The 14,522-nt window shown below is 36.4% G+C and overlaps 1 protein-coding gene across 1 annotated transcript in view; it reads right to left on the reverse strand.

The window, feature by feature from the left end:
• The window catches only part of map3k22 (mitogen-activated protein kinase kinase kinase 22), a 72,774-nt gene that overhangs the window by 13,961 nt on the left and 44,291 nt on the right, over window positions 1-14,522 (reverse strand). The window contains exons 10-13 of the mRNA XM_067377280.1: window positions 13,092-13,165; window positions 6,456-6,517; window positions 3,229-3,300; window positions 695-859 (exon numbers count right to left, since the gene is read on the reverse strand). Coding sequence (XP_067233381.1) covers window positions 695-859; window positions 3,229-3,300; window positions 6,456-6,517; window positions 13,092-13,165 — 373 coding nt within the window. The remainder of the gene's footprint in view (window positions 1-694; window positions 860-3,228; window positions 3,301-6,455; window positions 6,518-13,091; window positions 13,166-14,522) is intronic.

Consider the following 14,522-nt stretch of genomic DNA (forward strand, 5'->3'; position numbering starts at 1 on the left):
AAACTGTTAATTTGCTTTAACTGCTTTGATCTATTCAATAAAAGCAGCTTATATAAATCATTAATTTCCCGAATTGGACTACACTAGTCTCGTTGTATGCTTTTGATTTACTAAAAAGAACCGGTTCATAGGAGTCATTTGCTTGTGAATATAACTACGCTGCTTGCGCTGTATGCTTTTGATTCAATAAAAAGAACCAGCTCACAAGACTACACTGCTTGTGCTTTTGTTGCCCTAAAAAGAAACAATTCATAAAAGTCCTTTGCTTGTGAATCAGACTACAATGGTTGTTTTGTTTGTTGCTGACTCACCAAAACGAACTGATTCATCAGAGTCATTTGCTTGTGAATTGGACTTCACTGGTCATGCTGTATGCTTTTTATTCACTAAAACGAATCATTTGCTTGTCAATCCCACTACATTGATCATGTTATGTTTATTTTTGCATGCAGGCCGCAGGGACAACTCGATATAAAGATGTTTCTTGCCATTATTTTGTGGTAAAATATAATTTCTTTTGCTGCGGTGCTATATATGCAATTGAAAAGGGTGCAGCCCTACATATGAAACACAAAAATACACTAAAATCTGATATTTATGGTCTGGAGGCAAGTGTGCAAATGTGTTTAATGGGATTTTCTTTTCTAATTGTCTGCATAAATGTCCTCATGTATATGTAGGCATGTGCTCTCACATTTAGGACTGTTGCGTTGGCAGTTTTTCTCAGTCCAGCTGATGGTGTGCAGATCTCCACTGTACAGCAAAGCACTTTCCCCATTATAGCTGCGTGTACGGCTGGAAGGGACCAGCTGAAACAGGTTCTCTTGAGGCATAAAGCTTCGAGGGAAAGTCCTCCGACCTGTATACACACACATATTTTATAAATGCACAAGATATATAATACAAATGCCCCTTTTAGACCTTTTGACCGATAAACTTGGAGACTTTTCCAGTCATTTGAGAAACTGAATTTATAAAAAGCATTTCCTATCTACATATTAGTGCTGTCAAAAGTACCGTCTTTTTATACCAAGTCGGTACTGAAATTTAAAAAATGTGATGCTTTGAGCGCTGCTGTGCGGATTCGTAAACACCTCTGATTGGCCATTGTGTTCATGTGCTCAACAGATATGTCTGTGATTGGCTACAATAATCAATATCGGGAGAGTTTGAAAGCACACAGAAGTGTTTGAATTTGAAAGCAGAAGTGATTATACACACGTGCTTTCAAACACTCCCGTGTGCATCTGTGTAAGCGCTAAGTGAAGAGCGTCATTGATGTCTATTTACAACATGTTTTTGAGGCTTTGATCATTGTAGCCAATCACAGACATATCTGTTGAGCATGTGAACACAATGGCGAATCATAGGGGTTTATGAATCTGCTCAACAGCGCTCAAAGCATCACATTTTTAAAATTTCAGTACCGACTTGGTACCGAAGTTGGTACTTTTGACAACACTACTACATTATAACACAATTACATTCATTTCCATGATTGTATCCATTACACTTTTTTAAAAATTGCTTGTTATTTCCAGGTTTCACACCACCGTATCCATATTTAATAGTGTTTCCCAGTTTGATTTTTAAATTCTAGGATAGCATGCTAGAAACAAGACTCCCAGCCAGGGAACGCACATGATGCACATCCTGATTTTGCTGAATTAGATGCGTTCCTGGGTCAACATATTTTGTTGATCCTGGAACAACATTCCAGTCTGAAAATTTAGTCTTAACCCTATTCCTACCCCTAAACCTAACCCTACCCATAAGTTATCCCAAAAATCAGAGGGAAATGATAGATGAATAACACTGATGTAGAAGCACCAATTCATGATTTTAAGCCTAAACTTGACATAATCTGTAAAATTGTCCCTCAAATCTGATTGGTTGATTTGAATGTTGTTCCAGAATCAATAAAAATGTTGACCCAGGAACATGTTGAACTCAGCAAAATCAGGTTATGCCGCACGGCACACATTATTACCTTGAAAACACTATAATCTTCTTTGGTAAGAGCGTCTGCCAAATGCATAAATAACATTTCCCCAAAATGGAGTAAATCTCTGCAGAATTCAAAATCCTGTTCTGAATAATCTCTACATGCTTTAAGGCACATGCAATCAACACGTCAAGCCACATGTCTACACATGCATCTTTATATTCCCTGATTCTCTCTCTCACGCTCTTCTTTTCCTTTGTCTCTCACTTCCTCCATCAACCTTTCCACAATGCAGGAAACTCCTCTCAGTACAGTGTTTTGCAATAGTCAGTGTGCCTCATCAGGGGAAACACAAATAAAACACACACACGTAGACCAGCTCTTTAATACAGTACACTCAGTTCTGGGGAAACTCAAATCATGCTGTGGCCATGTGCACAGCTTTATCTCTTCTAGATCCTGCCTCCAGCACTGCATGTAATGTAAGGAACATGCTGAAAAGATCAGCACCTGTATAACAGCATCAAATCAGCATAAACAAGCCTTCTAGTCTCTTCAGCAGGGATGAAAAGGGGTTTTGTATTTTGGTATTGGCGGTCTAACAATTTATGGATCTGGGCTGCAAACACATGTTTGATTCCAAGTAGGAGAATCACCAAGAACACGATCCTGCTCTGTGCCATTGTGCAATGTCCTCCACGCTAACACGATCCAGAGGGATGGTCCCTGCAATTAGTGAATTGTGACTTGCTTTGGATAAGAAAGCATCTAGTAAATGTTAAGCAAAGTATTCATTTACTAATTAGGTGCTCTGAGAATTGAGAGGCTCCAAATGCCATACTGAAGTTTCATGCAGACTTTGTGAAAACAAAATGGTGTCATAAGAAACAAAACACATGTGAGGCCAATTATTTAAAACAAATCCAGCAGGCCAAGGGAGAAATTGTAATAAATAATAACTAGCTAACTAACTAAATACATTGATAACAATAATACCTATTATTATATTTTAAAAAAAAGACAAAACAATAACTAACGGTGAAATAACTGACAGCTGGCATGCAGATTAGATTAGAAGTTATTAGATTGCAACTCTTTTCAGCATCATTAACCTCGGTTATTCATTCAACTTAATTACATTTAACCTCTCAGCTAAAATGAGTAAAACTGAATCATAAGTTTATAAATAATTTCAGGATAATTAAATGACATACACAGTCACTGTTTTCATTTATTTTAAATAGAACAGTTACACACACATTGTTTCTAAGGGCAGATCTTACCGTCACCGTAGTCTTTACTGCGACTGGACACGTGGAACTGCCGAGGGAAGGTCCCGTGTTTCCCATGACGTCCTGCAGGTGGAGCAGTTAGATACAGGCCGTATATAAATAAGCTATGATTTACAAACAGGCATTTTCTCCTCATTTACAGAAAATAGCAATTTTGATCAGCAAATCAATAAATTTGATTTTAAGGCAGTATGCGTGAAGTCACTGAATAAACAAATCTGTGAGGGAAATCTCAGCAAATCAGATAATGAGGAGCTCTTTATCTCACACACACACACACACACACTTGTATATGTGATTTACGGGGACGTAATGGTTTTTATTCTGTACAAACTGTATATTCTATCCCCCTACATCCCTACCCATCACAGAAAACTGTCTGCATTTTTTTGAATTTCAAAAAAACACTGTTTAGTATGTTTAAGCCATTTGGTTAACTAAGACACAGGAAGTGTCCTCATAAATCATGTTTACGTTGTAATACCCATGTCATTATACACATTTGTGTCCTCATAAACCATGTATACAAGAACACACACACATAAATGAAGTATATATGTGTATATAAGTATGCATAAATGAAATTAATTTAAAATTTAAATACATTTAAAATAATATACAAGTAACATGTATATTAATGTATACTATTATTAAAAATAATTACATCAAGACATGATGACTTTAATGTATTACTGTGGTTTATTACAGTAGTAAATTAAATCTAGGAGAAAATATGCTTAACTGTCATGTTTGTTTGTTTCTTTCCTTTTCTTTATTTGTCAAGAAAATAATGCAAAATTATTTTGGGACACAAAACAAATATAAACATTCTGATATGGTGTCATGCTCCAGGGTTTCTGTTTTTAATAAAGTATTACAAATAATAATAAATCCTCTTTTAAAAAAAAAAAAGACTTAAAAAAGTCTTAATACAAAAAACAGTCATGAAAATGATGTCACAAAAACAAAAATTGTAATGGTCCTCAGACAGGCTTCATTTACTTTATGTAAAATATAATATGTGGTCATTCAGATTCACGAAAGAAAGAAAGAAAGAAAGAAAGAAAGAAAGAAAGAAAGAAAGAAAGAAAGAAAGAAAGAAAGAAAGAAAGAAAGAAAGAAAGAAAGAAAGAAAGAAAGAAAGAAAGAAAGACCTGAACAAAATGAGAGTTACAGAGTAAGTGTCTGCGTGTAAACACTGACTAGATCACTTGAACATGATCGCTGCGTTCTGATGCCGCATGCAATTGAAAGCAGCTGTTGAGCGAGCGACTGTTTGCAGCCCGTCTCCCAGGGAGACCCAGTGATTTGCTCTGTTTAGAAGCAGAGTGCAGGGAGGAAAAATCTACTCACAAGACCAAGGGGGAAAAAAAGGCTGCTCTCTATGGAGCAATCCTCAGTGTTGCGGATCTGAATGCATGTATGAGTGAGTTTGGCCTTCGATGGAAAGACACGTATGACGTCTGTATCATAGAGCTCTTTTTATTCTCTAACAGACTGGGATATAAACGGTTTGCACGTAAAAAGGAAAGTTTCCATGAAAAGTGTTTTTGTGCATGTGTGTGTGACCGGCCTCCCTCTGTTGGGGAAGATTACTATCTCATTATCAGGCAGGCCTGCTCTATTTGATCGCCGCTCAAGAGGAAAAACAACAGAGGGAAACCGGGCATGAGCATGAGAGCTGGAGAGAGTGACAGCAACGGAGAGACAGAGAATACTAACCAGGGAAGGACATGAGAGAAAATCTCCTTGTTTAACCACTCCAGTAACTTTCAATTTCTCAGCACAGCAGAAGAAAAGGAATGAAAGGGGAAAGAAGAGTGAAAATCTCATTCTCTCCCTGTCGATACAGGTCTATAACTCTATTCCAAAAACCTAGTGAGCTGCCTACATATGCAGACTTTCAGGCATCACACTAAAAGAAAAATCAATTTCTTAATAAATATTTTTTGTCTTATTTTCTAGTATAAAAACTTAAACATCCTTAAAGATAAATTTACTTGAAAACTAAATTATATATATTATATTATATTATATTATATTATATTATATTATATTATATTATATTATATTATATATATATATATATATATATATATATATATATATATATATATAAATAAAATTCAACAAAATTTAATGACAACATAAACTTAAAAAATGATTTCTGAAGGATCATGTGACACTGAAGAGTAATGGCTTCTGAAAATTCAGCTTTTCCATCAAAAGGAATAAATTTTATAATAAATTTCATAATATATTTCAATTTCATTACTGCATTTTGATCAAATTAATGCAGCCTTGGTGATTTTAAGGGACTTATATACTTTTTTTCTTTTTAAATCATAATTATTCCAATTTTTTCGATAGTGTATACAAAAATATATAAATATTTATATATTTAGAATATCTCTTGAATTAAGTTTAAGTTCTCATAAAAATTTGTTGGATTTATGCTAAAAAAAACTGCCAATGAGGTAAATAATAATGATGATAATAATAATAACACTAACAATTAATACATTTTCTGAAAATAACCTTAATATTCAACAAAATTTTGATTCCAAAAAATATAGTCCTACAAAGAAGCATCCCAGAATGGATGAGCAAAATAAACAAATCACCACAGATGGCGGAAAAAAGCTAAATGTTATCAATGTAATTAATATTATTTGTATTAAAATAAACTGATTTAATACAAATATAAACTGATTTAATACAGAATAATAATGAAAATAAATGGATCAAAATGGACCTTTTCTATTCATAAAATACTACTAGAAATATATTTCAAAACAGAAAATATTAATAAAAATAAATTAACTAAAATAGTTAATTTAACACAGAAATGAACTGAAATCAATATTGAGTCAAATCTCCTATGCACTTTGAAAATGAGTTCCTGTCTATGTAGAATGTCAAATTAGTCACTTATTAGGCTCTACTTCTGTTAGGATGCTCCCTTAGAAGGCAGCTGCCTATCTAGGCAGTACACAAAGCAGCTCACTAGGTTTGGGAACAAAGGTAGAATCACAGCTGCATTCAACAGGACTGCATTTTGACGCCCCATTAGCAACACAGAGTGACCACAGTCAACAGCTCAAAGGAAGCACCTTTGCTCCTGTCATAGAGAGCCAGCTCTATAACAGAGCAGAGACCATTAAAACAAGTCACGGCTCTGACAGAAATCCATATTCACTTGCTCATGTCAACCTCACCTTTGTATTCATAGTTGAGGTTCAGGTAATTGTTGTCCCGGTTGCTCTGGGAGAATGGCGGGCTGTGGAAAGACAAGGAGAGATGATGGGTTATTTTTGCCTGTTACTCCCCTGTGTGCAGTGGTGAGGTTGGGCCGCACCGGCTGCCTGGCCTACATTCCTGCACCGCACAGTCCCCATTGTGCCAATGTGACCGCCTGCCACCTGTCGTTACGTTGAGGATGGAGACTTGAGATTTTCTCTACCCGATACCTGACCCGAGATACCAACGTCTGACCATTCAACACGGTTTTGTAGACTTTTGAATAGCGCAGTGAAAGCGTTAAGTGTCAGTCAAATCTGTACAATGCAGTGACCCAAAAAAAGATTTTGAAACATGTAGGCCCCTATCCACGTGGCATTTGCAAACAAACGATGCTAAACCTTTTCACTTTATTAGCCATTTTGCTTTTATGTGGTGGTCACGCTATTTTTGAAGTATGTGAAAATATTTCAGACCCCAGAACAGATATACGCAACAGGATATGATGTCTTGCTCAACGGTTTTGGTTTTCGGGTCAATGTTTTTTCATTAAAGAAATGAATACTTTTATTTATTGCAAAAGTAAAGACATTTAAAATGTTACAAAATATTTCTATTTCAAATAAATGCAGTTCTTTTGAACTTTCTATTCATTCACAAAAATATTAAGCAGCACGACTGTTTTCATTGATTATGATAATAATAAGTAATGTTTCTTGAAAACTAAATCAGCATATTAGAATGCCAGAATTTCTGAAGGATCATGTGACACTGACGACTGCTGAAAATTCAGCTTTGCCATCACAGACATAAATTGCAATTTAAAATATATTTAAATAAATTGTAAAAATATAAAGTATAAAAACATTTCACCATAGTGCACAGTATTTATTTAAGATTTTTTTTTTAATAGTGCCATTTCATTTGATATTTTGTTATTTAATCCAAATGCATTTGCATTGCATAGCATAAAATCATGCAATTACTTCCATAAAGGTATATTTTTGTGTTCTAAAGTTCTTAGTAATGTTAGTTATACAGAAAACAGATGGGTAACGGCATTAATCATATTTTCCAGGCAAACAAATGACTAAATTCAAACTGCCATCACTTGCTCAGCTGTGGGTAGTTAGAAGCAACATTCAATTTTTTTCTGTTTTAAATCAATGTAAGCTGTAGCTGGCATTGATTCACAAAACAAAGGTTCTACCATGTTATAAGATGTTGCAAGACTTTTTTTGAAAATGACAGCTCTTAGGTTTCCTCTTCTAATCAAGACATGTTGAAAGTCAACATAAATCAGCAATAGCAACCCATTTTATTTGAATAATATGAGATGTGTTTCTGAGTGAAACCGGATAATCAACGAGAAAGAAGAGAGGACTTGATTTGATCCACAAAAAGTATTCTCGCCACTTCATAACATTAAGGTTGAGCCACTGTAGTCATGTTAGGGTTTGAACGACTTGAAGTCGACATTTATGTGATTAAAGTCGAGCCGACGTCGACGTCATTAAAGTTGCTAAAGAGGATCTTTTCGTCGACTGAGAAACCAAAGACTGTTAGTGAGTTTTTGAAATGAGCGCATGCGTAAGAACGACCCCCCTCCTTCACAGCTCATTTCTAGGGAACGCCTCCCAAAACTTGTGCACGAGAATTGGAACATGTTTGTTTACCACCGGCATTCGCTGTATCGTGTTAGTGGATTCATTATGTCGGACTCACCGCAGGTAACTCATAATCTGCAGTTGTTACTCCTGTCTCCGGACAAAAACATTGCATGTGGCGCCTGTGGAGTGTGGAAAGTTACTGGAGCGCGCAGCCGCACTCGTCTCTCACAAGGAACATCATGGCAGTGATTGACAAGCCAGAGGGCCAATCGTTTACGTGATGATCGCGTAAACGATTGGCTGATGTTTTTAAGGCCTTACCTTGTGCACAGATGATGTATATTAATATTATTCCTTTCAGTGCACCTAATAAATAGTCTTTTATCAGTTAGTAAAGTAATATTGCAAAAATGTATAAAACAAAACATCCTCTTTAGCACCTTTAATGAACAAATAAGGGGCCGTTCACAAAGAACGTGTTTTTCCATTCCAATGCGCTACTTTTCCATTGTTTTTCTTAGAGATGTTCCGATACCCCTTTTCCATTCCCAATACCGATTTCGATACCTGAGCTCAGGGTATCGGCCGATACCGAGTACCTGGGTGTGTAAGAACAAAAACATACAGTGAACTAGAGTATTTTTATTATCTGACATACATTTGTCAGTTATATTATTTATTTATTTATTTTAAGTGAAAAAGAACTTCAAATGCAGCCACAAATCTAACACTGTAAACTGAAAAAGGTATATTAGTTTTACAATATAACTATAAAAACAGTGCAACAAATAAATCTAGGAATATAATTATATAAGAAAATAATCTCTTTAAAACTTGAAGTCCAGAAACAATTTTGTTAAATAAAAATCTCACGTTTTCGACGACTGACAGCAGCTGGTCATCCAGAACAATAAACCCGACAATTTTGTCGGTTATCTTTATTTGTCTTTTGAAAACTTTTCTCTTTGTTTGAATGAAGCTGGCACTCCTCATCCTTCTCCATCTTAAGCGCGTCAAACGCCTGAATCGCTCAATTCGCACCGCGTCATTCACGCGAATCGCGCCGCAGGGAGTCAATTCAGGGTTCTTTGCATTGACTTAACATGTAAATCACACGCGCTTATCGCATCATTCGCGTCTGGTGTGAACACAGCATTAGCCTTTATGTAACCATTGTGTTGCGCGGGGTGACGTGTCTTCAAATGTTTTATTAAGTTATTTGTGTTAAAGTTGCCAATACTTGTGCCACTCGAAATTGCAGCATTGCATATGAGACATGTCGCCGTTTTACTGGTCTGAAATACTGCCAAACAGCAGACATACTGCTAGCGCGTTTTCATGGTGGCAGAGCAATTAAGTCGACTAGTTGGTGCAATGCCTTTACTACCTTTCTGGGCCTTGAAATGTGTTATGACGTTGCTGTGTATAGGGAGATCAGAGAGCTCTCGGATTCCATCCAAAATATCTTAATTTGTGTTCCGAAGATAAACGAAGGTCTTACGGGTTTGGAACAACATGAGAGTGAGTAATGACAGAAATGTAATTTTTGGGTGAATAACTCTTTGAAATAAAATTCCGATGACGTGTTTACTGGCATGAGGGCGGGACAACCTGTCAGTCACATGAGATTACAGCAATAGCAAACCACAACCAAATCAATTCCCCATGAACAAATACAAGTCCTACTTTTTTCTTTTTTTTTTTGGAAGGCGTTTCTCTTGGATATATGTCACATTAGGGAAGAACAGACTATCGCAACTTGCATTTCATGCTGACTTTAAGATTCAAACAGACCTGTTTCTGCTCGCTCTATAAAAGTCAAGATGATGTTTAATTAAAAAAACAAAACTCCATTTGAACTCTTACAGGCGTTGGCAATAAAAAACATCATGAGTTAATGTGCAGAGGGACATAAAGTGATTGCTGCTGCCCCGACCCTGTTATCCCTGTCCGACGGTGACGTCAGTACTGAGCGGGGGGATCAGCAAGACCCCGGATAACGGGCACACACACACCCGCAGTGAGGGGAAAAATTTCCATGCACTTGTTTCCTGCCATTGTTCTGAGGGCTAAAAGCCAGATAAGGCTCGTGCAGGTAGCAAGGTTTTCCTTTCTCTTTCCCTCTCTCTCTTTCTCACTTTCCTGTCTTTCATTCTTACTCTTTCTCTCCCCTGTGGTTTTTCACACTGCATTATTGACTGACTCATTTTATAACAATAGTGCTCAGGCAACAGAAAACAGAATAGATTGGTTAGATCAACCCACTCCCTCTCTATCTTTCTCTCCTTCATTCTCTCTCTCCTAGCAGAGCAGAGGCGGCGTGCGATAGCACTGGAATCCAGGCGTCCAGATAAGCGAGCTGTCACCATGGTGACATCAAGAGCTTCCTGGTTGGCCTTTGTGGCGACCTGATTTCATTTCCTCTCTGGACAGTTGCCACATTTATCAAATAATATCTTGTCTAACCATAATTATTATAATATACTCTTTAATGTGAAGTGTGTAATTATCTCATTTTATATGCAGAGACAACAAGTAAGGCAGTATTTAGTTGGATTTTAAATAAATACAAGTAGTGACAATAGTAAACCACATATTTCAGAAAACAAATCTCATTAAATTGGAAAAACAGATTCTAAAATAAAATACTAAACTTAAAAAGTCCAATAATTCATTTTAATTTAATATTAGAAACAAAATATTTTGTATTATACAACATTTTCTTACCCGATTTCATTAAATGGTACCTAATCACACATGGAAACACTTTATTTTGATAGTCCACTTTATACATTTTTTTAAGACCAATTAGTAGACTAGGGTCGGTTGCACCAGCTGTGCATAATTTGCAAGTTTTAGCATAAAGTTACAACTTGTGCATTATAAAACATTTTGCACCATTAAACTTTGTTGAAATGTAGTTCTACGTACAAGCTAAATTTTTACTTTAGACTCTGTGTGTATATGTGTATATATATATATATTTATAAATAAGACTGCTATTAGGTCACTGAACGCAAATATCATATTAAGTGACTACCAGGGCTGCTCTCAGCTAAAGATTTTTCTGGTCAACTATTAGTTGTCCATTTTAAGTGATTAGTCAACTAATCGCATGTTTATTAATAAACCATATAAAACATAATAAAGGCCCTTTAAAGGGTTAGTTCACCCAAAAAATGAAAATTCTGTCATTTATTACTTACCCTCATGCTGTTCCACACCCGTAAGACCTTCGTTCATCTTCGGAACACAAATTAAGATATTTTAGGGTCTGTGAGGCCTCCATAGGAAGCAATGTCACTTCCTCTCTCAAGATCCATTAATGTACTAAAAACATATTTAAATCAGTTCATGTGAGCACAGTGGTTTAATATTAATATTATAAAGCAACGAGAATATTTTTGGTGCGCCAAAAAAACCCAAAATTATTTAGTGATGGCCGATTTCAAAACACTGCTTCAGGAAGCATCGGAGCATAAATGAATCAGTGTGTCGAATCTGCTGTTCAGAGCGCCAAAGTCACGTGATTTCAGCCGCTCTGAATCATGATTCGATACGCTGATTCAAAAAGAAATCGGTCATCACTATAAGTCATTATTTAGTTTTTTCTGGTGCACCAAAAATATTCTTGTCACTTTATAATATTAATATTGAACCACTGTACTCACATGAACCGATTTAAATTTCCGATCTTGAGAGAGGAAATGTCATTGCTCCCTATGAAGGCCTCACTGAGCCATCGGATTTCAACTAAAATATCTTAATTTGTGTTCTGAAGATTAACGAAGGTTTTACGGGTGTGGAACGACATGAGGGTAAGTAATAAATGACAGAATTTTCATTTTTGGGTGAACTAACCCTTTAATGCCTACGTAGCCTAATCGGCATTCAAGCGCACATATAATAAAGCTTGCCACAGCACACCGGCAGAAGTAATGATTATGAATGTGTCAGGGAAAAAAGCAAGAAGACTGCTTTAACATTTTAACAATTCATTGATAAACTAGTGTTTAAACTGCAGTAATGAAGTTGACGACACTGACTCGTCATCTCCACAGAAGTGGACGTGCCTATATGCTTGCTTCATACGGATTACATATCCTGAGATTATTTGTTTTCCATTTGAATTGGTTCCTTTAAAAGTAGACATTTCGCTTTCCATAGATACATTTTTCATGTCTGTTAGGCAAATTCATGGAGTTTTTTTTTTTTGGCTCAAGTTCACAGAGAGAGATGGCATAAATCACACCTTGTTTGATTTCATTATTTTACAAAAGCACGTTTTGTTGTTATTGTGAGTGTACACAAATAAACAGACTCTTCACAGATTCAAAAGATGTATTACTCTTCTCTGTATGACCAAAAATGACGGAGTGATTTAAGTGCAAGTGATCGCACTGGTGCCTCCATGTTAGCTGTCATGCAGTAAGTGCGCTATTATTCAGCTTTCACACTCCGCACAAACACTTGAATAGCTCACATTTTTCTAGGTTAGAGTTAAAGCGAGCTGCCATGTAAAGTTGCTACTACTTACATGTTTCAGATGAAGCCATATTTGAGGTCAATGAATGATAGGCAAGCATTTGGATGTCCAGCTGTTAATGATCTGTCCGTCACGGACTGCATGACTTTGCCACTTCCTGTGGATTTTTTCCCCCTGCAACTAAGTGACTAACAAAATTTTGGTCGACTAAGTCTTTCCTCGTCGGCTAACGGTTAGTCAACTAATGACAGCCCTAGTGATTGTGCATTACTTTATTGAAAGTTTATTGAAAGTTTACGTCTTTCTAACTATGTTCTGCCTTAAGAACAAATGGTGCAACCATAAAAGTACAGAGTTAGATACAAACTAGCTAGTAGGTACTAAACCTCTAATGTGTAATTTACATTCCAATTTAAGAACTTATGAATGGCCGGTGCGACCCTACAATGGTCTTTTTTTTAAATATAGTCTTCTACCTCCCTAATTCACACAAGTTAATAAAGCAGTGTTTGGCCTACCTGTCCAGTGCTTGGTCCAGTGACTGACAGCTGCTGGAAAGCGACCCATCAGCACTCCCGAATGGCTCCATAATCTACAGACAAAAATGAAATGACATAATTTCATTGCATTACATTTTTCATTACCATTTGCGCATCTGAACCTTAGCCCTCTACAAGACTGACGTAAGATTTTCCATGAGCAATGCCCATAATATGTCCAAGCTTCCTTTACCCCAGTCTGCTATAAAGTGCAGTTACAGAGAACAGTGACATCTTGTACACTTTAAACAAGTCAAAGTACAGGGCGAAAGAACATAAGAGACCATAAAAACTCAGTATTGTTCCTTTTTATTGGACATTTCACAGTTTGTTAAACCAGGGTCATTCTTAATCAGAAACAATCAGGGTCATTCAAAACAAACAGTCATTTGGGATTCATCATAACCCTGATTTATCTTCTTCCAGACACTTTAATTCAGGTTTTTAAATGTCACACTGTGCATCTGTACACTCTGGATTGCCATGAATATTTGCCTATGTATGAGGTTTATACTTGCCAGCCTGTTACTAAACAAATTGCCGAAATCTTCCAGTACTGTCTGATTTCATATATATCGGTGGAGAATTTTAAATTCATCACTATCTGTCAATATAAGATATTTAATATTGGTCAATACAGGATATTTCCCATATTTTTACATTTAGAGTTATTTTGGTATTTTATGAAGCTCAGTTAAAAAAAGTTAAAGGGTTAGTTCATCCAAAAATGAATGACTCACCCTCATGTCGTTCCAAACCCGTTAGACTTTCGTTCATCTTCCGAACACACATGAAGACCTTGTTGATGAAATTTGAGCGATTTCTTTCCCTTCATTGACAGCTACGCAACTACCACTTTTATGCATAAGAAGTTCATAAAGAGATCATAAAACTAATCCATATGAATTGAGTGGTTTAGTCCAAACTTTTTGAAGGGACACAATCACTTTATATAATGAACAGTTTAAATTCAGGCTTTTATTCACATATAAACATTCATCAACTGGTAAACAGAAGCTCGAGCATGTGCGAGAACCAATGAGGTTCGTTCTCGTGTGTTACACAGCAGGTTTGTTCTCGCATATCAAGCAAGTTCAGTGGAGCTTCTGTTCGCTAATCAATGTTTATATGTGAATAAAAGCCTAAATTCAATCTGTTCATCATATAAACCACACCACAGGAAAATCTGACAAGATAGTCTGTAAAACCTTCAAGATAATCGGGACTTTACCTAGGATTGTCAGAAGGGGAGAATTGGGCCCAAAATCAGCCTGATCATCTTCTTGTGTGTGGGTGCCTTTAGCCTTGCCACACCCCATTTTATAACTCCGGGCCCCCCCTAGGGGTTGCCGCCCCCAGTTTGGGAACCACTGCAGTATATCAATGTCAGTATCAGTGCTAACACTACTT

Source organism: Chanodichthys erythropterus, chromosome 23 (assembly GCF_024489055.1).
Source record: "Chanodichthys erythropterus isolate Z2021 chromosome 23, ASM2448905v1, whole genome shotgun sequence".
In the NCBI taxonomy this organism is placed as follows: Eukaryota; Metazoa; Chordata; class Actinopteri; order Cypriniformes; family Xenocyprididae; genus Chanodichthys; species Chanodichthys erythropterus.